Source organism: Bubalus bubalis, chromosome 13 (assembly GCF_019923935.1).
Source record: "Bubalus bubalis isolate 160015118507 breed Murrah chromosome 13, NDDB_SH_1, whole genome shotgun sequence".
Classification (NCBI taxonomy): domain Eukaryota; kingdom Metazoa; phylum Chordata; class Mammalia; order Artiodactyla; family Bovidae; genus Bubalus; species Bubalus bubalis.
This window is the reverse complement of record NC_059169.1, coordinates 58011690-58037861: the sequence shown is the minus strand read 5'-3', so window position 1 is coordinate 58037861 and position 26172 is coordinate 58011690. Positions and strand designations below refer to the sequence as shown.

General features: G+C 43.2%; 1 protein-coding gene across 5 annotated transcripts in view; it reads left to right on the top strand.

Moving 5' to 3' along the window:
* FLT1 (fms related receptor tyrosine kinase 1) overlaps positions 1 to 26172 on the top strand; it is a 206106-nt gene that overhangs the window by 47820 nt on the left and 132114 nt on the right. For all 5 annotated transcript variants that reach the window (XM_044927306.2, XM_006078571.4, XM_044927307.2 and 2 more), the window contains 5 exons: positions 16357 to 16481; positions 20428 to 20590; positions 20699 to 20835; positions 24060 to 24234; positions 25599 to 25716. In XM_044927306.2, the coding sequence (XP_044783241.2) occupies positions 16357 to 16481; positions 20428 to 20590; positions 20699 to 20835; positions 24060 to 24234; positions 25599 to 25716 (718 nt within the window). The remainder of the gene's footprint in view (positions 1 to 16356; positions 16482 to 20427; positions 20591 to 20698; positions 20836 to 24059; positions 24235 to 25598; positions 25717 to 26172) is intronic.

Here is a 26172-nt window from a genome sequence, read left to right as displayed (position 1 = left end):
GAGTGAAAGATTATCTATAGAGCGAAAGTGAAAAAAAGTGAAAGTGAATGTCGCTGAGTCATGTCCAACTCTTTGCGACCCCATGGACTATACAGTCCATGGGATTCTCCAGGCCAGAATACTGGAATGGGTAGTTGTTCCCTTCTCCAGGGCATCTTCCCAACCCAGGGATCAAACCCAGGTCTCCTGCAGTGCAGGTGGATTCTTTACCAACTGAGCCACCAGGGAAGCCCTTATATAGGGTATTATATATATGAGGCTTCCCAGGTAGCACTAGAGGTAAAGAAAGTGAGAGTGTTAGCCACTCAGTCATGTCCGACTCTTTGCAACCCCGTGAACTGTAGCCCACCAGGCTCTTCTGTCCATGGGGATTCTCCAGGCAAGAATCCTGGAATGGGTTCCCATGCCCTCCTCCAGGGGATCTTCCCAACCCAGGGATTGAAACCAGGTCTCCCGCATTGCCAGTGGATTCTTGACCATCTGAGCCATAATCAGTCGTAATTGCTGTGGTGAAAGGCAGTGAGCTGGGCAGAATAGAAACTACAAAGATAATCCCCTCAGTTTTCAAGGGCAGCAATTAGTCATGCACATAAAACAGGTTACAACCAAGCCTATTGCAAAGCCCTATGGGAAGAGAGCAATAAGAGGGGCGTGGAGGAGCGATGCTCCACCAGAGATGGCACCAGTCTTCTTGTACTCATCTTTTAGGTCTCCAGTTAAACATCACCCACCCTGGGAAGCTCCTCAGGCTCCCCCAAACTAGGTTTGCCCTCCCCTCACATAGGACTCATCTCACCAGCTCTGTGAGGACCAGGAGTGACTGTCTTGCTCACTCTTATGGCTCCAGCCCAGGTGTGCCAGGGAGGAGGTGCTCAGAGATGTTTGCTAAATGAAAGAAACATGGAGTTTTAAAATTGATATTGGTCTCACTGGTCCTCCTGGGCATTGATGAGGAAATGCAGGGCATACAGAACAAAAGAGCCACAATGAGGGCAAAAACACACATGTCACATGACAGAATCACCATCCCCAAAATATCCAACTTACCAGAACTGTGACCTGGGATTAACCAAATGAGATCTGACAGGAGTAAGTGTAAAGGACTGTATTTGGCTGGCAAAGCCAGCTGACTGCCCTAGGACTATGGGGAAGGAAGCAGCTGAGACAGCACATGTGAGAAAGATTCAGGCTTTTAGTTAACTCTGTTTAGCCAAGAACCCAACCTTGAACACCATTAACAGGTGGATGGGGTTTGGGATGAAGGTGGTGCCAAGTCTTGTTGTTCAGTCACTCAGTTGTGTCCAACTCTTTGCGACCTCATGGACTGCAGCACACCAGGCTCCCCTGTCCTTCACCATCTCGGGAGTTTGCTCAAACTCATGCTCATTGAGTTGGTGATGCCATCCAGTCATCTCATCCTCTGTTGCCCCCTTCTCCTTCTGCCTTCAGTCTTTTCCAGCATCATGGTCTTTTCTGGCTCTTTGCATCAGGTGGCCAAAGTATTGGAGCTTCAGCATCAGTCCTTCCAGTGAATGTTCAGGACTAATTTCCTTTAGGATTCTCTGGTTTGGTCTCCTTGCTGCCCAAGGGACTCTCAAGAGTCTTCTCCAACACCACAATTCAAGCATCAGTTCTTTGGCGCTCAGCCTTTTTTATGGTCCAACTCTCACATCTGTACATGACTACTGAAAAAACCATGGTGGTGGTGATTTAGTCGCTAAGTTGTGTCCGACTCCTGCAACCCCATGGACTGTGTAGCCTGCCAGGCTCCTCTGTCCATGGGCTTCTCCAGGCAAGAACACTGGAGTGGGTTGCCATTTCCTTCTCCAGGGTATTTTCCAACCCAGGGACCGAACCCGGGTCTCTTGCATTGCAGGCAGATTCTTTACTTACTGAGCCAGAAGGGAAGCTCATGCCAATATTTAGGGCATAGTTATACTTAAAGATTTTTATTTATACTTATTTGTTGTTTATCTAAAATTCAAATTTGAAGGAATGTCATGCTTTTATGGGCTTCCAAGGTGGCGCTAGTGGTAAAGAATCTGTACGGATGTACTGGAAAAACCATGACTTTGACTATACGGCCATTTGTTGGCAAAGTGATCTCTCTGCTTTTTAATACCTTCTCTAGGTTTGTCAAACGTTTGCCAGGTCTTACCATTTAATTTACATTTCAAGAGGAACAGGAATTACAAGTACATTCTATGATCCTGCCCCCATACTTCATTTTCCTCATCTGTCAAATGGGTACCTGCCCCACCGGGTTGTAAGCATTAAGTAATCTGACGGTTTTGTTATTGTTCACTGGCAAGGAACAACAAAAGGAACAGAAATGTTTTGAAAAGTAAAGAACTGGGTGGAAAAATATCTTCTTCCAAGTTTTTCGCTGAGGCAAAGAGATCAAACTTCATCTTTATAACCCCTGACGGTACAGCTACTATTTAAGAATGGAAGAAGTCAAGACAGGCAGATTTCATCTTGATAAGCAAACACTCTCTAACATCTAAAGCTCTCTGGCAGTGGAATGACCTGTCTTGGGAGGTGGTGAGTTCCCTGTGTGTCCAGGTATTCAAACACAGCACAGGTGCTCACTTGGTGGGACTGGACAAGACACCCCAGCGCCTTCCCACTGTTGACACTTGAGCAGGACCGAGTGTGCCTCTCTATCCTTTATCGATATCTGGCTGAGGTTCATTACCGTAAATCATATTTCATCCTTGAAATCCAATGGGATGAATTCCATTGTCAGTCTCCTTGGACAGGAAAGTTGGAGAAATTTAATACTGTGTTGAGGGTCACATGCTGCATGTAAGTCCCAAGTCAAACTTGGGACCCAGATCTGATAGACTCAAGGCCCTGCTCTTGCCAGTATGTTCTTGCTGGGCTTTCCCTCAATCCCCTTGGAGGTTTGTGTGCAGGACAGAACGGAGTGGGTTGGGGGCTGGGGGCCAGTGCAGACTTGCAGGCCAGGAAGTGTTCGGGCCAAATGCCGCTGATATACGTTTTGACTGGCAGGCGCAGTGCTTTTGGCTGCCAATGTTTAATAGTTGGAGGAGTTCACATAAAAATCTGATTTCCTACTTATCTGGAAAAACTGGAACTCTAGCCATGCTGGCCTGTATTCCCACTTGGCAACAATGGCTGCAGTGACCAAGGACTGGCCCGCTCCAGACCTTGCCCCGTGCTCTCAGCTGCCACCACCCCTGTGACCTTGCATCCGGTTCCTTCCTCCTCCTCGCCCAGCACCCCCTAGGAGATGTCCGGGTGCTACTCCCTGCGTGAACATTTCACATGCATGCATAACACGTCACAGGTTTGGGGACAGGAAAATGCCTGTCATATTTTCTAGAGAGAACTAAGCCTCAGAGAGTCACAGGGCAGCTGTGCCCAACCTAAGCAGGACCCTGGCCTCCAATGCCAACAGTACAAGACCCTGGAGGGGACGTTCTCCTGAGAGGGTAGCTGCCCTCAGGGAGAACCCATGTCCCAGGGACGAAACATCCCTTGCACTGGAGGATGACTGTCCCCTGGAAGGACTTTGATCTCTAGGCTCCATAAGATAGAACTTTATCTGGTTGGACAGCTCTTGGCCCTGAGGTGGTAATGACAGAGACCCCAAAATGTCCCCAGCACCTTATAGCAGAGAGAGCTACGCAGGGGGTCCAGTGACTCGAGCTTGATGTTCACAGTAGGAATTTCTTATCAGTCTGTCCTTTCATATTTCTGATCTCCTGCCAGAAGACCCCATGTCCCTGGGCCGTCTTTCCTTCCCTCCACCCTTCCTTCCTTCCGTCCCATCTGTCGGGTATTTGAAGGTGTGTTTGTCACTCCTAAGTCATTCTGAGAGTCTGGGCTAGATTTTGGTTGATGCAGAGAGGATGGTCTAGGACCAGGACGCCTGGATTCAGGTCTGGCTCAACCATTCATGCCATTCCTGGGCCTGTGGGAAGGTCTTTCCTCATCTCTGGGACTCAGCTTCTGCTTCTGTAATGTGAGAGGCTGTGTTAGGGTATCACACAAGTCCCCTAGCAGTTTTATAATCTTCCGATTCAGAGGCAGAGCTGGGAATAGTAGGATTTGGGACACGGTCCCAAATCTTGGCAGTAGAAGAAGGAATGGTTGTTGCCCATCAGACCTGCTTGCTTCCTTCTTCCCTTTCTCCTTTATTCCTGTTTCATTCCTTTCCTTCTTCCATCTTTCCTTTCATCATCCGTCATCCCTCTATGTCCATCCTTCCTTCTCCCCCCACTTTCTTCTTAGCTTTTTTCTCTTTTTCTTTCTTTTCTTTTGAGATGTTTTAATTGATCAAGATGAAGATCTGACTTTGTGAACATAGAAATCAACCAAGCATCTTGTATGAACACCCAGTGAGCAAGGTCCTAGGGAGCCCGAGAAACTGCGCCCTGTCTGCATTTCTGGACTTAAAGTCTAATCAGGCGTACCATCCCCCTGGCACTCCACTCTTACTTAGATCTTCAACTAACTTACTTAGGTCTTAGATGTAAATTAAAGAGAAATTATTCTCCTTCAAGGCAGAATTTAGTATCTACTTTTTCCCTCTAATCAAAAGGAAAGTTTCTGAGCCGGGGGGAGAGGTATGTGTGAGGTCCATACAGCTAGAACTGGAGTGCATGGAGTTGCTGTGTGCACAGGACCATAATGCGTCCTGATTTCACCTCGTTTCTTGCTTCTTCTGGTATCTTCTCAATAAACATCAGTTGGCCATGCACCATGTGCCCAGCCTCTGCTGGACACTGGGTTGAAATGATCGATTACCCCAATTGCCTGGCTGCTAGATATGCACATTTCAAGGAGCAAATTCACAGAAGATGCAGGAAGAAGGCGAGGGGCTGAACCACTCTTCCTGTCCTCCTCTCTCCTAAGTCTTGGTCTTTTGTCTTCTCCTAATTCATGGGGTTGCAGAGAGTCGAACACGACTGAGTGACTGAACTGAACTAAATGTCCAACTTGCCGTTATAAGTGCACAAATGGGACTTCCAAATAAGATAAGGCAAAACTGTGTGCTTCTCTTTTGAAGGAAGGTAGGCAGTTAGGAAAGAGCTTTTTTGATTTTGTATCACACAAATAATATATTCATGTTTAATTTTAGGATGGCATCTTGAGTCTGAAATACAGTGCCCTCTCTCTGCTTACCTTGCTGTAATAGAAACATTTGTGTATGGTCTCATGTAGATGGCAGAGCCTGGCACTGATATTCCTAGGTCAGCCATAGAGGGGATTACCTCACTTCTGAATCTGGGTGGGTAGCGAATTACAGCTGAGGTTTTACTTGTTCACTTGGATAACCAGCATGACTCACTAAGAAATACTGTGTAGACTTGGATAGATACATTGGTCAAGGAACCTCCCGGCTGAAGGAAGACAGAGATGTTTCACTATGTTCCCCCCCAGACCTGGGACTGCCAAGTGGGAACTAAACTAGGTGTTTACAATCAGGATGGTTTTGTCATGGGAGAAAATTTTTTGTGAGTGGCTTCCTCAAATGCAAAGAGGAGTGGGAGAGAAAGGTTGGAGGGACTCTATAAGATAAGGTAATCGGCACTGAATGATCTCTGGTTACAATTCCAGCTTAGAAAACAGGGGGTCACCAATCCTGAGATAGACCCCAGAGTCCTGTTCTCTTTCAAAATAAGTGTTTTGAGATATTCATATACCATATAATTCACCCATTTAAATTGTATAATTTAATGGAAAAGATGCTGATGCTGAGAAAGATTGAGAGCAGGAGGAGAAAGGGGCAACACAGGATGAGATGGTTGGATGGCATCATTGACTCCATGGACATGAGTTTGAGCAAGCTCTGGGAGATAATGAAGGACAGTGAAGCCTGGCATGCTGCAGTCCATGGGGGTTGCAAAGAGCCAGACATGATGGAGCGACTGAACAACAAAAATGGTCTTTCACACATAGACAGACATATGCAACCATCACTACAGACAATTTCAGAACCCTTCATTATCTCAGAAAGAATCTCTGTACCTTTTGGCTGTCACCCTTTACCCTTCTATACCTCCCCGCTCTAAGCAAACACTAATCTACTTTCAGTCCCTGTAGATTTGCCTATTCTGAGTATTTCATATAAACAGAATAATAAAATATGTGGCGTTTTATTATTAAATATATAAGTATGTGCTGTCTTCTTGCACTCAGCATAATATGTCAGGGTTCATTCATGTTGTACTAAGTATAAGCACTTCATTTCTTTTTATTGCCAAATAATCCATTGTATTGTATGGGTCTCCCACATTTTAGCCATCCATTTACCAGTAGATGGACATAATGCTGCAGTGAACAGTCATATGCTAGTTCTTTTGTGGAACAAGTTTTCATCCTCTAGGGTACATACCTAAGGGAGGAAGTACCAGGTCATATGTAAGCATAATTGTATGTTTAACCATTTGAAGAACTGCCAGACTATGTCCCAAAGTGGCTATCTTACGTTCCCACGAGCAGCATATGAGAGTTCCAGTTTCTCCAAGTTCTTGCCAATCCTTGTTACCCTGTCTTTTCATCACCGTCCCAGTGGATTTGGGACAATATCTCATTGTGGATTTGGTGTGCATTTCTCTGATGGCTCATGATGCTGAGCATCTTTGCATGTGCTTATTGATTATTTGTACCTCTTCTTTGAAGAAATGTCTTTTCAGATCTCTTTTCCATTTTTTTAATTGGATTATTTGTTACCAAGTTGTAAGAGTTCTTCAATTTTTTAATTAGATTATATATTAATATATTTTATGTAGTTACATATTCTAAATATGTATTATAAAAATATTTTTATGTTCTAGACATAAAATTTAGAGGTATCAATGTTAAGATGTGCTGTGCTTAATTGCTTAGTCCTATCTGACTCTTTGCTACTCATTGGACTATAGCCACCCAGGCTCCTTTTTCCATGTGATTCTCCAGGCAAGAATACTGGAATGGGTGTCATTTCCTTCCATAGGGGATCTTCCACACTCAGGGATCAAACTTGAGTCTCCTGTGTCTCCTGCATCACAGGCAGCTTCTGTATATCTAGATTTTAACATATTCTAGATATATAAATATTTCTGTATTCTAGATACAAATCCTTTATCAGATAAATACTTTGCAAATATTTTGTGCATTCTTTTTTCACTTGCTTGATAGTATTCTTTGAAGCACAAAAGTTTTAACTTTTGAGGAAATCCAATTGATCTACTTTTTTCTTTTGTTGCTGATATCATGTATAAGAATCCAGTGTCAAATCTGAGATCATGCAGATTTACCTCTATGCTTTCTTCTAAAAGTTGTATAGTTTTTGCTCTTAAATTTAGGCCTTGTTTGAGTTCATGTTTACATATGGTTTGATGTAAAGGTCCTCTATTCTTTTGTGTGTAGAGTTGTTCCAGCATCATTTGTTGAAGAGACTGATCTTTCCCCATTGAATGGTCTTGGCAGCCTGGTTGAAAACCAACAGACCATGGACTCAAGGGCTTATTTATGAACTCTTAGTTCTACTTCACTGATCTGTTTGTCTGTCCTTATGCCAGTACCACACTGTCTTAATCATGGTTGTTTATAGTTTTAGTAGTAACTTCTGAAATTGAAAAGTGTGAGTCCTCTTTCTCAAGGTTGTTTTGGCTCTTCTGGGTCCCTTTCAGTTGTAAATTTTAGCATCAGCCTGTCAGTTTCTACTAAGAAATCATCCAGCATTCTGACAGGGATTGCAATGAATCCATAGATCAATTTGAGGAGCACTGCCTTCTTAATATTAAATCTTCCAATTCATGAACATAGGTGGTATTTCCATTTATTTACTTCATTTCTTTCCACAGTATTTTTGCGGTTTGCAAAATATAAGCTCCACACTTCTTTTGTTAAATATATTCCTGAATGTTTTATTCTGTTTTGATGCTGTTATAAATAAAACTTTTTTATTTCATTTTCAGATTGTTCATTGAAAGTACATAGAAGTATATAATACTTTTGCATATTGATCTTGAATCCTGAAATCTTGCTGAACTCATTTACTAGTTCCAATTAATAGGTTTTTTTTTAGTGGACTCCTTAGGATTTTCTATATACAAGATCATGTCATTTGAAAACAGAAAATTTCTTCCTTTCAAATCTGGATGCCTTTTATTTCTTTTTCTTGCCGAATTGCTCTAGCTGGAATGTTTATTGTAGCATTATTCATAATAACCATTGAAGCCCTAGTACAGTGCTGAACAGAAGTGGTAATTTTAATTAGATTATATATTAATATATTTTTTGTATATAGACAAGGACAACCTTGTCTTGTTCCTAATCTTAGGGGGAAAGCGTCCAGTATTTTACTATTAAGAGTGTTGTTAGCTGTTAAGTTTTTTTTGTATATCAGATTGAGGAAATGCCCTTCTATTCCTAGTTTTTTGAGTGTGTGTGTGTTGTTTTGTTGTGAAAGGGGTTTGGATTTTTTAAATTTATTTTTTAATTAAAAGATAATTGCTTTACAGAATTTTTTTCCTGTCAAACCTCAACATGAATCAGCCATAGGTATACATATGTTCTCTCCCTCTTGAGCCTCCCTCCCATCTCCCTCCCCATCCCACCCCTCTAGGTTGGTACAGAGACCCTGTTTGAGTTCCCTGAGACATACAGCAAATTCCCATTGGCCATCTATTTTACATATGGTGATATAAGCTTCCATGTTACGCTCTCCATACATCTCACCCTCTCCTCCCCTCTCCCAATGTCCATAAGTCTGTTCTGTATGTCTGTTTCTCCATTGCTGCCCTGCAAATAAATTCTTTGGTACTATCTTTCTAGATTCCATATATATATATATGCGTTGGTATACGATATTTATCTTTCTCTTTTTGACTTACTTCACTCTGTATAATAGGCTCTAGTTTCATCCACCTCTTTAGAACTGATTCAAATGTGTTCCCTTTTATGGCTGAGTAATAGTCCATTGTATATATGTACCACAACTTCTTTATCCATTCACCTATCAGTGGACATCTAGGTTGCTTCCATGTTCTAGATATTGTAAATAGTGCTGCAATGAACACTGGGGTACATGTGTCTTTTTCAGTTTTGGTTTCCTCAGGCTATATGCCTAGGAGTGGGATTGCTGAGTCATATGGTGGTTTTATTCCTAGTTTTTTAAGGAATCTCCATACCGTCTTCCATAAGGGTTTGGATTTTGTCAAATGCGTTTCCTGTACCTAATGAAAGGATCATGAGATTTTTGTTTCTTATTCCACTGATACTGTATATTAATGACATTGACTGGTTGTTGGATGTTAAATCAATCTTGCATTCCTGGAACACCCACTCTGGCAGGTGCATAATTCTTTTATAGCTATTGGGTTTGCTGGAAATTGAGCTTTTTTTGCATCCACATTCATAAGAAATATTGACCTGTTTATCCTTTGTGATGTCTTTGGTTTTGGTATCCGAGTAGCACTGGCTTCATAGAATGAATTGGGAAGTTTTGCCTTTTGTTCTTTTAGAAAAATTTGTGAGGAATTGGTGTTCATTCTTTAGATATCTGATAGAATTCACTTGTCTTCTGGGCCTGAGTTTTTCTTTGTGGGGCAATATTTTGATGACTGATTCAATCTCTTTTCTTATAGGTATATTCAGTTTGTCTGTTTCTTTTGAGTTAGTTTCAGTAGTTTATGTCTTTCTAGGAACCTGTTTATTTCATCTGTTATCTAATTTATTGGCATACAATTATATTATTCCTTTATAATTCTTTTTAGTAGTGTCGATAGTAATATCTACTGTTTCTTTTCTGGTCTTATTAATTTGTCTTTCCTCCTCTTTTCTTGGCTTGTCTGTCAAAGGTTTGTCCGTTGTGTTTATTTTTTCAAAGAACTAGCTTTTGGATTCGTGAATTTTTTTCTACTGGTTTTTTGGACATGACTTAGTGACTGAACAACAAGTTTCCTTCACTTACTGGTTTCTAATTTCATTCCACTGTAGTCAGAGAACATACTTTGTCTTATTTCTATCCTTTAATTTAATTGAAGTTTGTTTTATGGCCTAGTGTATAGTTTATCCTGGGGAGTGTTCTGTGTGCATTTGAGAAGAGTGTGTATCCTGCTGTGATGGGTTCTGTGTATGTCTGTTACGTCCTGTTGGCTATCTGCGTTGTTCAAGTTCTTTATTTCCTTTTCAGCCATCTCTCTAGTTGTTATGTCCATTATTGAAAGTAAGGTATTGAAATCTTCGTCTATTATTGTTGAATTTTCTATTCTTCAGCCCTGTCAGTTTTTCCTTCCTGTATTTTGGTGCTCTGTTGCTAGTTGCCTATATATTTATAATTATTATATCTTCCTGCTAAACACTATCATTATTACAAAATGCCTTCTTTATCTCTAGTAATGTTTTTTGTTTTAGTCTATTTTATCTAATATTTAGCAACCGAACAACAATAGCTATTTATCTAATATTACTATAGCTATTTCAGCTTTCTTGTGGTTGCTCCAAAGCTCTGGAGCAACAAAGCTTTGCTCCACAAAGTTTTGAATTCTCAAAACTCAAAAGCTTTGGTGGGCAACTAAAGTCAAAAGTGCGATGTGAAAACTCTCATTTCTAGATAGGATCCTTTTCATGGTGTTGGTTAATTACCTTCTTATCCTCTTCACTTCATCCTCAGTAAATTAAAATCACATCCTCCTTGAAAATAATTAGGAGTCCTCATGACCAGGACTTAAGAGTTAAGGTAAATGAAATTAAAGGAAAAGGAAATCAAGAAAAAGTTTATGAAAATCATGGGAATGAACAAGTACTCGGAAATAAGATGTTTACTCTTTTTTTTTTTTTTGAAGATTTTAAATTTTATTTTATTTTTAAACTTTACATAATCCGCCACAGGTATACATGTGTTCCCCATCCTGAACCCTCCTCCCTCCTCCCTCCCCATTCCCCAGAGGGATGGAATGGGGAGATGTTTACTCTTGAACTCCTCTTCAGTCTGAAAAACCCCCTAAAATCCTTGGGCCATTCACTTGCTCCACACTCCACAGACGAGCTCCTAGGTGATGCCCTTGGGAAATAGAGTGGCATGAAGCCTGCCATGCTGGGACCTCTATGTCTGTGTGCCCTGATATGCCAGAGTGATTACAGATTTCAAAAGGAAAAAACACATTGAAAAAGTAGGTATAATACCACTCTGAGCAAGGGCCCCTGTTTGATCTTCCCCTGCGCCCAAGTCTGCCCGCTGTCCTGAAGGATGACAGCCCAGCTACTCCTACTGGATGAGAAAACGTCATTCTGTGCCAGCTTCCTGTCGCTGCTTTGAGTTCTGAGAGTCCAGCGAGGGAAGGGTGCTGTGACCCCCCTGCCTCTGGGTGTGGCCTGAGCCCCTGGTGACGGTGTGTCTGCACCACGGGTACACCGGCGGTCTCCGGAGCAGCTCTTCCTCACTCTTTCAACAACCAGCCACTTTGGTCTCAGGAAATCACTTCACGGCGCTGGCTGGGTTTAGAAGTCGTTTTTAATTTTGTGACGAAGACAAATGCGTCCTATGGGAATAGTAAGTGGTTTTACTGGTGATATTAATGGAACCGTGACCTCTTCTGTATCTGTGGTCATACAAAACAAAAAATGTTTGTATTATAATATGTCAGGCAAGTTCATTCTTAGCCCTTCCTTGAAGCAAATTGCAGAGGAAATATACTATTAATAAGCCTGGAGAATAGAGTGTGTGTATCTGTAGGCATAAGTTCATTTGTAAACATAGTGGATTTATAATGCCACTGTTAACTGTGCTACAAATGGTGTGTTTTGAATTATGCTGGGACGGACACCAATCACTGAAGTTCTGATATTTTTTGAACAGTGGGCCCAGTGCTAAAATTGGCATTGACTTATGAAATTCAAGTGTTCGAGGGATCCAGAGTGAACAAGGACGAGATGAAGTTCAAAGGCATGTCGCGTTAGCTGTTTTTGTTTTCTTTTGGGACTGGCATTCGTTAGACTAAAAATGACTACACCAAGGTTTACTGTTTCCTCAGGAACATTTTATGCCAGTGTCCTTTGTTGAAAATGGTTGCTTAAGGAGACAGTAAATTAAATGTGAAGGATTTACAATTTAGTTACATGAATTCAACCATTTCCTGGTGTTTGTGTTTACCTTGGGACTCACAAAGGAGATAAAAATATAGACTCACAGGAGGAAGGAAAGGAATTGATCGAATCCCAGTAGTCCTGCCTGGATGTCCAGCTCAGCAGTTTTATTCAGGGGAGGAATTTTGTGCTGATAAGTGAATCTTTGTCTCCGTATAATTAACTCTTCCTTTCTACAGATGCTACTACACTCACTGAGCCTTCCTAATAGACATACAACTATTAATGTGATAGTTAATGTCTCCTTCTAGTATACTGGACAAAACTGATGTAAATCACATGCAAAATTTATAGTTTCCCTCAAGTAAAAATGCTTTAGACATTGAGACTTACATGCAATGATTTAAAATGTTATTGTAAAATCATACATGCTTATTCTAGAAAATCTCACAAAAACAGAAGGGCTTTTCTGGTGACTCAATGGCAAAGAATCTGCCTGCAATGCAGGAAACACAGGAGACTCGGATTCGATCCCTGGGTTGGGAAGATCCCCTGGAGGTGGAAATGGCAACCCACTCCAGTATTCTTGCCTGGGAAACCCCATGGACAAAGGAGCCTGGCAGGCTACAGTCCATGGGGTCACAAAGAAAATAATAACAACTCATAATACTCAAAGGGAATCATGGCTAACATTTTAGTGTATGTTTTGCCTTTTTTTATGCCATTATATGAATATAAATTTGTACTTTCTGTAGTTTAGATCTTGAGTATAATTTATGATTTTCATATACCCTAACCCTCCTTTCTCAAGTTCAGATTTCTCATAATGAGAAAATTAATTGCTAACACGTACACGTCTACCAGGTACCATTCTAAACATTTTATATGTGTGAATTCATGTCACCCTTGAGGTAAGTATTACAGATGAGGGATGGAATTGGCAAAATGCTTTGGCCACATGGCTCAGACGGTAAAGCGTCTGTCTACAATGTGAGAGACCTGGGTTCGATCCCTGGGTTGGGAAGATTCCCTGGAGAAGGAAATGGCAACCCACTCCAGTGCTCTTGCCTTGAAAATCCCATGGACAGAGGAGCTGGGTGTAGGCTACTATCCATGGGGTTGCAAAGAGTCAGGCACGACTGAGCGACTTCACTTTCTTTACTTTCTTTCACTGCTAGTAAGGGGCAGAGCTAGGATTCGAACCCTGGCTGTGAAGTGCATGCTTTTTTTTTTTTTTTTGTGGTCATGCTGCTCATCTTTCCTGGACCAGGATTTGAACTTGTGCCCTCAGCAGCAATGAAAGTACGAGTCCTAACCACTTAAGTGAAGTGAAAGTCACTCAGTCGTGTCCGACTCTTTGTGACCCTATGGACTGTCCAGTCCATGTAATTCTCCAGGCTGGAATACTGGATTAGGTAGCTGTTCCCTTCTCCAGTGGATCTTCCCAACCCAGGGATCAAACCCAGGTCTCCCGCATTGCAGGCAGATTCTTTACCAGCTTGTGACTACAAGGGAAGCCCAAGAATGCTGGAGTGGGTCACTGGTCAGCCCTAAATTCTCCTAACATGTACGGTCTTAACCACAGTCTGTTGTCCCGCTCACCCCCCAGCTCTGAGCCTTCCTGAGGCTGTCCCAAAGGCACCCCCACCCCAGCCCTGCCCCTCAGTGAGCATCCTCGTCTGGGAATTCCTCCAACACTAGACCGTGTGACATCGCACACACTTGCCCCAGAGAACTGTGACAATCAGCCTGTCTCTGAAAAACAATTGCCAACAACAGTGCTTCCTATGACGAGGGAGCGGGCTCTGATGAGGGGAGGTAGGGCAGGGAAGGATCCTTGGACTGGAGCTCAGGAGAAGAAACTGGCCTCTGGGGTTTCTGTTCACAGCGAGACAACTCTCGGCACCTGTTCACGCCTCTCTCTCTTCTCATCTGTAAAATGACAGGGTTGGAGAGTAGTTCGTTCACTGGCTCATTCATTCATTTCCTATGAGGCAGAGATGAATACCATCTGTCTCCTCTCCTAAGAAGTCATCATCCCACGTGTACCCAGGGAAGTCGTGTGTTAGGTGCTATAACAGGAGAGTTCTGGGGCTGCTGGCAAAGCCCCTGAGGTGGGCTGGGATGGGAAGCAGGAAGGGCTGGCCCAGGAAGGCTTCCCAGGAGACCAGGAGGAATCATTCAGGGGTTTCTGATCATCCAAGATGGGCTGTATCGATCAGGTCCCTCTAGGGCCCCCTCTGGTGTATGTCACACACCACCACCTTCAGCGGGCTACAGCAAGGTCCCTTTTTTCGTGGTGGTGGAGTGGGTGTGTGTGTGTGTGTGTATGTTAGAACTACAAAACTTTATCATTTCACATTCTAGACACTCAAGGTGGCGGCAGGGCCGTGCCCCGCTGAAGCCTGTAGGGAGCCCGTTTGCCTCTCCTTACCTTCTGAGGGGGGCTGGTGATCCTCGGTGGCCCTGACCTCCAACTGCATTGCTCCATCTCTGCTTTGTCTCCATATGCGTTCTCCCTGGATGTCTCTCCTCACATGGCCATCATCTTATATGGACGCCAGGCCTATTGGACTAGGGCCCCACCCTACTTAACTGAAGTAACTCTATTGGCAGTGACTCTATTTGACCCTAGTGAGGTCACATTCTGCAGTGCTGGGGTCAGAACGTATCATTTGTGTGGGGGAGGGGCGGGGGGAGACACAGTTCATAACAATGTCTGCAGCCCCCAATCAGTCCGGGCAGCCATGGCCCCCATCGTGCCCATGTTTTTTCTCCCTTCATTCTCTGTTCGGCATCCAGGATTATTCTGAACGGCGAGCAGGTGGGGCCCTGGGGGAGAGTCTGCACAGGGCTTCTTTCCATCTGGGCAGGGAGGGCTGGGTCCAAGGGGAGAAGTTAAGAGCAGTGTTTCCTGAAGAGATCACTGTCAGGGGATTCCAAGGGCGAAGTGGACTACGAGAGTGTTTCTGAAAGAATGTTCAGTCCTGTCCCTACAGGAACTGCAGGGAAGCCCAGCAAGTGGTTTGAGTCCTTCTGATCTCTGAGGTGAACAAAATGCTGTCGACTGGGGAAAAAAAATCATAATGTGAGAGTTGTGAGTTAAGTTTTATTGGGGGCGAAATAAGGACTATAGCTTGGAAGACAGCATCTCAGATAGCTCTGAGAAACTGCTCCAAAGAGGCAGGAGATGGGTGGGGAAGGTCAACATATATGTGATTTTGATGAAGGGTAAGTATGTGCAATCAAGCATGTATTATTTTTTTGCAGAAGATTTCTGCTTGTCTTGAGGAGCAGATGTCACTAGGAGGGATTTTAGTGCTTTTTTAGATATGAGGAGATGCAAGAATTGGGCTCATAAAGTCATCTCCTGAGAATATCTAACTAGCTGAAGACTGACTGTCCATTTTTCCCAGAGCGCCTCATTCCTGCTGTCCACCCTGAACTCCCTCCAGAGGGTGTTGAAGGTCAGCCCTGCAGAGGCACCTGATTTAATCCTTGTAGAGGTAAAAGGCAAGGCCGATTTGTAGCTGACAATGCCATGGTTTTAAAGGTGATCTCTTGGTGATTAGGTAAAGCCCTTTCCAGGTCTCTTTGCGTGCACTCGCGCGTGCTTTACTGTTCGTAGTCGTGCAGTGCAGGCTAAAGAACTGGACACACGTGCTTGTGAAATAAATGCCGTGTTCACCCTGCTTCTCCTGCCTTCACCCTACCCCCTCCCCGAAGTAGTTCAGACCTTCTCATTTTACTTGTCGGCCTTTAAGCTGCAGAAAGTGGTGGAGGCGTGTTTCTGTCATTCAGATGGAAATCCTCTCTCCAGCCTGACACCTTGGTCCCCCACTCTCCGCTGTCGTTGGTGCTCCTAAGACTGTGGACCTGTGCACCCACCTCCTCTGACTTCTGACAATGGCTCAGGAGGGCGCTTCCTGAGGCCCTTTGCAAAGCTGTGGGAAGGTGTTTATGCAGAATATTCACCTTACTCTCACTCTGTACTTTTATGGCTTTTTCTCTGAATGATCTAAACACTCCTCACCCCATCCCCCAGGTCACAATTTGCAAAGTAGGGACTGGGCCTCAGGGTCTGCTGATTGAAGGCCGAGACCTGAATAAGGAATTCGGTTTCCTTAGAGAAGCTTTCTGTATCTGGGCAGAAACACGGAGGGCCGGGTGAGAGAGAAGAATACGGATGTATGGGGGTCACATGAATGGGAAGGTGTATGGTGGTCCCCACATTGCCGTGCCAGCTTCAGTGTCTGGGTGTTCATCGTACAGTCATTTATGTGTGTGTGTTTTCATTTTCTTCTCATTCAGATACAGGTAGACCTTTCATAGACATGCGCAGTGAAATCCCTAAGGTTATAAATATGACCGAAGGGAAGAAGGTGGTCATCCCCTGCCGGGTCTCGTCTCCCAGCATCAGTGTTACTTTAAAAAAGGTAAAACTTCTCTCACCTGCTCTTTACCACAAGTGAGCAGAATGTATTGTTATTTTCTGTCTCTGGAATAGTTTGCTTACATACTTTTCTATAACCGCTTTTTACTCAGAAGTCTGAGTGCTAGATGTTATACCCATGTGTGTATTTAAATGGAATAAGAGGATAATGTTCTGGGCATAAATCTATGTGAATCACAGAAGAACCAAAATCATGAAAATTTTTATGCATTGCCACAAATTCAAATGTCTGTAAATGTCAGAAAAACCAATTCTGTGGCGTATACAAATTAATTCTCCAGATTTTGGCTGAAGGCAGAACTGCCAGGCAGGATACCTGACTCTCCAGGCATCTGAGAACTGTTGCTTTGGTCTGAGTTGGGAATTCCAACAAAAGGCTTATCTTTTGCCGAGCATCTAAACTTAATCTCTTAGGGGAAATAAAAAACTATAAGTGTGAGTTTTCTTCATATTATGTTGTAAATTGTGCATGAAGAGAAGGAAAATGATTTCAAGTAAAATCTAATAAAGACAAAATCCCTAAAATGTACCAAGTCAGGTATTTCAGCTGGTTACTTTAGGGGTAGTGCTAAGTCTGAGAATTAGATAAAAACTCCCCAGATGGAAAACTGCAGTGAATCCTGGGTGCTTAGAGCTTAGGAAAAATGAACACTGTCTAAGGCATCTCCTGGCACTGCCATCACATAGAGGTTAGGACTCAGGTGGTGACGGTAGTCAAATTGGAAGAATCCAGAGTGATTTTCAGTATCACCTATTAACCCTGAATCCTGAAATGTGATGAGGTATCTCCCTGTCTTCATGCCTTGCATTCACTCCCCTACGTTGTGGAGTTACATCTTCAATATAGTCCATCAGTGACAGGTCATGGCTTCCATCACACTGGGTACCATTGCCAGGAAATAGAAAATCGTGGTAGACGAGGTAGAAACCCCAGAGGAGTCAAACTCAGTTGGTAGAAGAAAAAACTGAGGTTCTCAGGGAGTGAGGGGCTTTTGGGGCCACACAGAGCATTATAGCCCACATTCCGTCTTCTGCTCCCGTGCTCCTCCATCCATCCTTTGCGGATGGTTTTGTTTGCGTAGGAGGAGGACCAGAGTGGTTCAGAGCAGAGGCTGGGATCATACAGCCTGGATTCTTCCTCCCCTCACTGTCCACTTACCTGCCAGATAGATGGGCAAGTTATGAGACCTCCCTCCACAGCAGTGTCCTCACTGGAGAGATGGGAGAGTTACAGGAGTACCCCTTCACCGGACTGTCAGGAAGGCTACGCGAGGTGCTTGGAAGACACTTAGGACCTCGCCTGGCATAGGCAAGCCCATTCACAGCTTACTATCCATGTTACATACCTAACAGTTTAATGCCCAGTATAGGACCTCGCCTGGCATAGGCAAGCCCATTCACAGCTTACTATCCATGTTACATACCTAACAGTTTAATGCCCAGTAATCAATGTATTATCAAGTGATGTTTTCAAGAGCCTGGCATTACTCCCCTTAGTCCAAGATGATATTTGCTCTGTGATGAATATGGAGCAAACCATGGGGATATGAAACTTATCATTTCATGTAAGCCCCTTGCCTTCTGGCCCTAATGCAGGTTGCTTGTCTGTCTGAGGAATTTTCCCAAATTCTCACCTGCAAGCATTTCGGGAAGGAAAGCTTATTTTCTCTGTTTTCCCACCCAGCTCTATGATACAAAAGAAAAGCAAGTGAGAGAAGCGTAAAATTCTAACAAGGATTTTGGTTTATCATATATATGTATCGAAAATATTCTAACCTATTACATATATATGCTGACATGACATTATCATGAGGTCTTTCCCTTCCTCTTCTCTTCCCATCCTTCTTTTCCTAACTTGCTGCCCCTTCCCTCTCCTTTTTCCCCCGCCTACTGCAGTAGAACCCTGGTCAGCTGGTGACAGCTCCCTGGGCCCTACTCTTGCAAGGTTGCCCACCTTCCTGCCTCTTTAGGACACATACAGCGATTGCCACAGCTGATGAGCTTTGTAGCCTTTTGCTGTTTTAGCTCTTGTCAGCTAGACGTAAAGCGGCTTTGTCAGTGGACTACAACTAGTGGCAGTCATGGATAGACGAGAGTAAGAGACACGCTTCAGAGGAAAACTGAATGTGTTTTTTGGTGGCGCAGAGAAAGTCCATCAGCCAGCCTTTCCCTTAGATTCAGCACATACTTGTTTTCTTGTGTTTTTAAAGCATTTCTCATGTTTTCAAGCATTGATAGATTTCAATCCCAGTTGTAAATTTTTCTGAGATTTTCCTTTTAATAGTTTGCACCAAGTTAGAAAAGAAGGTTCTTTCTCCTCCCCACCCTCCCAACTCCCCTGCCAGAGAATGCAGAGCATTCCCAAGTTTACAAGTAGCCTCCTAATGTACTAAAGCATGAAATGCATCCTTTAATTGCTTTCAGTTCTTCATAAACAGGATGCAGTTCATCGCAAACCCATGTAAGGCTCTGGGGACGTGCACCAGGGTGGACATACACTCCCTGGGAGAGGCAGCTAGTGCTTTTGAAACAGAAATCTCTGCCATCAGGTCACACATCCCACTCCGATCCGCTCCTTCCACAAGCAGTATACTTGTGGATCGACGGATAGAGCGGTGGAAGGTGGTGTGTACTTTTAAAAAGAAGACAGAGAAGACTTGAGCTTCTTTATGGCAGTTAATGCTATGAATCTTTATAATCTGTTGTGAGAAGGTGATTTGATCCCCCCGCCCCACCTTTTCCAACTGGGGATAAATAACAGTAGTCATCAGACCATTGCCTCTGAAATTGGCTGACAATCTGGCATCAGGGAATTTGGCTCTGCTGCTCTGTAAAGCTGGAGAAGGAAGGCAATGGCACCCCACTCCGGTACTCTTGCCTGAAAACCCCATGGACGGAGGAGCCTGGTAGTCTGCAGTCCGTGGGGTCTCTAGGAGTAGAACACGACTGAGCTACTTCACTTTCACTTTTTACCTTCATGCATTGGAGAAGGAAATGGCAACCCACTCCAGTATTCTTGCCTGGAGAATCCCAGGGATGGGGGAGCCTGGTGGGCTGCCGTCTATGGGATCGCACAGAGTCGGACATGACTGAAGCGACTTAGCAGCAGCAGCAGCTCTGTGGAACAGTGACCCTTTACTCAAAGTAGAGGCTTTAGATTAACTCTCTGGTGTGCAGGAACCGGCATTAGGGGAGAATCAAATGGTGGGTTCTTTTCTTCCGTTTGGACTCGCTGTTTAGCAGTACTTCTAGGAATTCACAAGCACGTCATTCCTGACTGTCTCTGGCCTCACATCCTTTTTCAGCTCTCTTTCCTCTCAGGAGCTGCAGCATCTGGGAGTTGCCCTCCCTGGTGCAGAGTCAGTACCCTCAGTTTCCCCAGAGTGATAATAACCCCAGTGAGTGCCAAGTTAATGCTGTGAATCCTGGCGGACCACCAATGATGCACAGTCCTTTTAAGATAGCCAGCTCCTTAACGAATCACGCAAAATGAGATGACAAGGTTTGGCTTGTTAAGGGCTCCCGGTGATGAGACCAAGAAGATAACCAGGCAGCCCTAGTGGGAAAAAATTCCTAATTCATTTTCCTATTGAGCATCAGGCCAGTTTGTTACAGAGACTCCCAGAGGCTTGAAGAGACACAGGGTCCTGTGAGAATTCTGACAAATGACAACTAGGTATTCCCTAGGTGGGTGCAGCTTGCTGCTGAGACTAATAACAAATTATGTTGTTGACAATAATTTATCATGGTTAACATATCATTTGTTACATGCAAAGAAAACTAAAGAACCAATTGTGACAACCTGGAGTTTCTACCTGCACTATTCTCATTTGAGATAAAATTTGTATTTCAACAGTTACAAACTATGAGTGAAGCTCTCACCATAGCACTAATACGATTTTGTGAACACACATTTCTTCCTTTTCCAGTTTCCATCTGGTACTCTGATCCCCAATGGAAAAAGAATAATCTGGGACAGTAGGAGGGGTTTTATAATACATAAAGCATCCTACAGAGAAGTGGGGCTTTTGACCTGCGAGGCAACAGTCAACGGATATTTGTACAAGTCAAACTATCTCATAATTCGGCAAAGTAAGTGATGTTCCGAAAGCGTGAACGTACGCCGGGATGCTCAAGGCTTTATCTGCTTAATGAAACGTTGATTTTTTTTTTTTTTAACGTGACTCCTTATGCTTACAGCCAACACAATCACAGACGTCTGGATAAGCACACCAAGCCCAATCAGACAACTGAGAGGCCATACTCTCACCCTCAACTGCACGGCTACCACCCCGTTGAACACAAGAGTTGAGATGACCTGGAGTTACCCTGGAGGAGTGAGTGACCTCCTTTTCTATTTCTTCTATAGGACAGTATTTAGTTTTTGCAAGTGAGATGCTAAACTGAGTTTTTGAAGTAAGGGAGAAAAAGCAGAATATTCTGATGCCTCTGGCAGAGTCAATAAAGGAGCTTTGGGTTTGGTTCGGGTGCTTCTCTTCCCTGACGTGTTGTGAGTATGATCTGCAGAGATACCGTCTTTTGATGTCTGGAGGTTTTGTTTGGAAGTGTATAGCTGGTATTTCTATTGCATGATTCTGGGTGGAAAAGGGGATTGTTTCATCCTTGAAAACGACTCTCTAGGATTTAGAGATGAGAAAGAAATTTATCACAACGTGCTAGGCAGGGGCTATCTTTTGTAACAACAGCAGCAAAAAGTTGTTGTCGGCGCTTTAATTGAAGAGACCGGCAGACAGGCAGGCACCTGATTGGAGCATGTTTGGGAAAGATAGTACAACCCAGCCACCGAATATTCCGTTTGTTAAGGGACAAAGGAGTGATTCTGTCTTTCAGAAAAATGAAAAGAATGAAGCCTGAGTTGGGTTCCCTTGTTCAAATTAAACATCCTTGCAAACAATCTTTGTTTTAAATATGTATACAGGGGGAATCTCTGATAAACTGTTGAGAATCGTCCGACAGTGAGTCCAGCACCATTTCTTACGTGTCTGTATGATTTATGGTTCAGATCCCAGGTAAACCATTGGTTACATCATTCAGGTGGCCCAGTCACAAAGTTAGCTTATGATTAAATTATGTATACATTACATGGCACGTATTAGATGGCATTTGTAGAATTAAGATGAGTGCCGCAGTCCCCAGCCACTGTTTTATTTAATTGAGGTACAACTGAGTTACAATGTTAGTTTAGCTTCAGGTATGCAACATAGTGATACAGAATTTTTATAGATTATGCTCTCTTTACAGTTATTACAAAATACTGGGCTATATTCCCTGTGCTGTACAGTATACATACTTCTTGCTAGGAAAACAGAATAAACTGGCAACAAAAGGTACCACAAAGACCCCATAGGGACATATTAAAGACTCATCAGTCATAAGGTATTTTCTAGAAAATGGTTGAAACAAGATTGCTACAACTTGTGGCAATATGTTCTGGGTTTTGCTAGAAGCCATATATTCTTAATACGTGGAAGGAGGGAAGAAATTTTTATCCTTTTAGTGTTGCTGCTGTGAGAGTATGGTGATACATCTGTTGAATGTCCATAACTTTGAAAGTGGCCCTGTTCAATAGACCTTTCTGTGATGGAAGTGGTCTAGTACATTACACATCACAACATATGCCTTACAGCCTGGGGAATGCGGTTTGTGGGACTAAAGATCTAAGTTGTTAACTGGGTTTCATTTTGACTTAAATAGCCTGTGGCTGCTGACAAGATTGTTGTAAAACCCAGAGGCAGTTTTAGGATACCAAGGCAGAAACAATGAAGATGTTACCAAATTGGGAAAGAAGAGCAGCAACAAGCACAAAATTTCTGATCTAGCATCGTATCCTGCCATTTGGATGTCCTATTTCTTTAGTCTTCTTTTAATCTGGACTAGTCCCTCAGTGTTTTTACCTCTTTTGTTGTGTTGATTTTATCAGACCCCTTCCCTCTCTTCCTGGAAGTGAAGTTGCTCAGTCGTATCTGACTCTTTGTGACCCCATGGACTGTAGTCCACAAGGCTCCTCTGTCCTTGGGATTTTCCTGGCAAGGATACTGGAGTGGGTTGCCATTTCCTTCTCCAGGGGATCTTCCTGACCCAGGGATCAAACCTGAGTTTCTTGCACTGCAGGCAGACTCTTTACCATCTGAGCCACCAGGAAAGCCCTCCCTTCCTTGAAATACAGCAGTTATTTTGTAGAATACCCGTTATTTTGGGATTTTTCTGGTCTTTTTTCTAATTATTAGACTCAGGCCATGCCCTTTGGGCAGGTGCGCCATAGAAGTGATGCTGTGTCCTTCTCAATGTCACATCCGGAGGTGCATGATGCCATCTTGGTCCCATGGTTAAGGTGGTATATGCCATATTTCTTCATGGTAAAGTAGGAGATTTTTTTGAGACTATAAAAACATCTCATTTTTAATCATATTTTTACCACCCATTGATGCCAAAGGGAGAAGGGAGAAGTAATATCAACACAAATAGAATTGCTGAAGGTCCCCCAGTCTGGCACATAGGGACCAATTCTCTTATTTTTGATGGCAATGACTGACATCTTCTCTGTGGTTGCTGCCAAGAAGGGAGAAAATTGTTTAACACATCTGTGCCAACAGGTAGGTAGAATTGATCCAACATGGCACAGAGGGAGAGCTAAGGTCAAGACCCAGAGACTAGTCTGGCCAACTTCCAGAGTCTTTTTCCATGCCTCCTCACGGGGACAAAACGAGAGGAGGAAATAACATATTATGTGTTATAAAATGTAATGCTTAAAAAAAAAAAGTAAGAAAAAGAAAGGAGCGAACAATGAAAGGAAAAGACACTGTGACCTCATCTTCGCAAAACCAGGAGTGGATCATTATGGCCGGGGTACAGTGCTGAGCCTGAGGCCTGCAAACATGGGATCAATCCCAGCCCTAGATTGTTGGCTAAAACTTGCCAAGGGCTTTGCAGGTCCCCAGGCCCTTTTCGTGAGGTTTAGCAGAAATTGGCAAGCCTTGCTCAAATAGTGAAATAATGAAACATGGATCATTAAACCCTAATAGGTGTAGCCAGGATTCATCATCTTTCATTTCTAGAAGGAAGCAAAAAAAAAAAAACCCCAAAAAAACTCACATGGTGATTTATTAGGAGAAAGCCTGCCATGAATCCACATACTGAAGACAGTCCTTGCCTGAGTTTGTGTCTGATATTGCTGCCTCAAGAACAGGTTACTGCTTAGAGAGGGGCTAGAGGAAAGAATCAGATTTGTACTCAGAAGACCCGAGTTCCCAGGCTACTCTGGTCAGTGTTTTGATGCTTTGATTTCTTCATCCACAAAAAGGCAATAACCCCACCAATCTCACTGGCTTGTTGCGAGGAACTGTTAAGATAGTGTACATATGAAAGTCCATTTGAAGAACCTGAAGTGCTGAATTAGGGCGCTATGGCACGTGTTGGAAACATGTCCAGACAGAGCTGTGGTTCTGGGCAGCTTGCTCTGAGTGGGTTTGCCTCTTAGCAGAAAATTACAGATTGTAGGAATCATTTTAGAAATGCTGTAACTCATACATTTTCTTTCTAGGTAAATAAGAGAGCCAGTATAAGGCAACGCATTGACCAACGCAATCCCCGCAATAATGTATTCTACAGCATCCTTGTTATTGACAAAGTGCAGAAGGAAGACCAAGGGCTTTACACTTGTCATGTGAAAAGCGGGCAAACACTCAAGTCTGTTAACACCTCAGTGCATATATATGGTAAGCAACCCTTCCCTGCTTTCCAGTCACTGCAGATTTAGGGGCGGGGGTGCAGTTCTATAAATCATGTAAATTTTCTTTTGGACAGGAGTTAGTCTGTCATGAAAAAATACAACTTTGTCTCCCTTCACCCTCTGCCCAAGTGCAAATCACATTAAGTGTTCTTCAACTGTAATACTTTTGCACTGAGTCAAGTATCTTTCCCTTACAAATTTATTGTGGATAGTAAGTCAGTTAGATCATATTAGAATCTATACAAAGTTATTTGTTTAGTATTGCATTGGACTTCCCTGGTGGCTCAGGCAGTAAAGAATCTGCCTGCAATGCAGGAGACCCAAGTTCAATCCCTGGGTCAGGAAGATCACCTGGAGAAGGGAATAGCAACCGTTTCCAGTATTCTTGCCTGGAGAATCCCATGGACAAAGAACCTGGCGTGCTGCAGTCCATGTAGTTGCAAAGAGCTGGACACAACTGAGCGACTTTCACTTCACTTTACATGAACAAAACAGAAAAATACAGTTTTACTTTTAACTTCTGGAAGAAATTTCTGAGATCATACTGATTTAGAGAAAGATATGCTGTGATAAATTACTTAGAATTAATGTTCTTTTATCCCTGATTTTATTCCCATGAAATCCTAATATTATTGTTTAATTCTAATAGGCAAATTCTGTCAAGAAAATACTTTAACCTCTTCAGAAGTCTTAAAAACCTAATTTTATTGCTGCCATTGAAAAGATAACCTTGTAAGGAGCAGAAACTGGAGGACAGTTCTACCAATGCCTTTGATATTCTTTTGACTTGCTCCACTTGATGTTTTATATCAAATCAGTTGTTCTAGAGCACATGGAACAACTTTCTCCCACGGCACTCATATTGGCCAAGTTGATTTTTTTTTTAGAAGATTCTTTATATGTTTTTGTTATAACATAGATGTTTAAGGTGTTTCTGTTGCCCTGCCAGTGGGCTTTTATGTCCCAGGGACCATTTGATTTTGCAAATATTTCACTTGTTTGGGTACTTCTAAATGGTTTTATTCACTGATCAGTATTTGAGCATGTGTGTTAGTCGCTCAGTCATGTCTGACTCTTTGTGACCCCGTGGACTGTAGCCCACCAGGCTCCTCTGTCCATGGGATTTCCCAGGCAAGAATACTGGAGTGGGTTGCCATTTCTTTCTCCAGAGGATCTTCCCAACTTAGCGATCAAACTCAGGTCTCCCACATAGTAGGCAGATTCTTTACCATCTGGGCCACCAGTAATTCAGTTCCATTTACTCCCTGGCTGCACCCTCCTTGAATGGGGCTTTGGTTCGGTTTTGTTTACATATAGTCTTTTCTAATGGATTTCTCCCTTCTTTCGTAGACAAGGGATTCATCACCATGAGGCCTCAACAGCAGCAGGCGTTTGAGGCTGTAGCTGGCAAGCGGTCTTACCGGCTCTCCATGAGAGTGAAGGCGTTCCCCACTCCAGAAGTTGCCTGGTAGGATCACAATCATGTTCCTTGCAGCTTAAGACATGTTTTGTCAGTAGGAAGATGCAGGAGCCTTGAGAGACTTGAATTCCTGAAAAGAAACAATATACATTTCCCAGACAACAGTGGAAGACTAGGGTCTGGGCTGATTTCTAGGCTCGGAGCGGAGTGAGTGGGAAGGGCTGACGGGGAGGACAAATAATGACACAGGACGGAGCAAGGGTTAGGGTGTTTTGAGTGCTCATGCAGTTTAGTCATTCACTCCCTGCGACTAAATTTCTGCCTCTCTAAACCTTCCTATGATGTCAACCTCCTCTGAATGGAGTATGTTGAGCAACGATTAGGAAGCATCTTGAGTATGTAACATGCTCTATTAACCCTGAAGAAGTGGGCCCTTGTGATGAGGATAATAATTCTCTTATAATCGGAAAATAATTCTTTTAGGTACAGCTGGGCTGAAAGTTC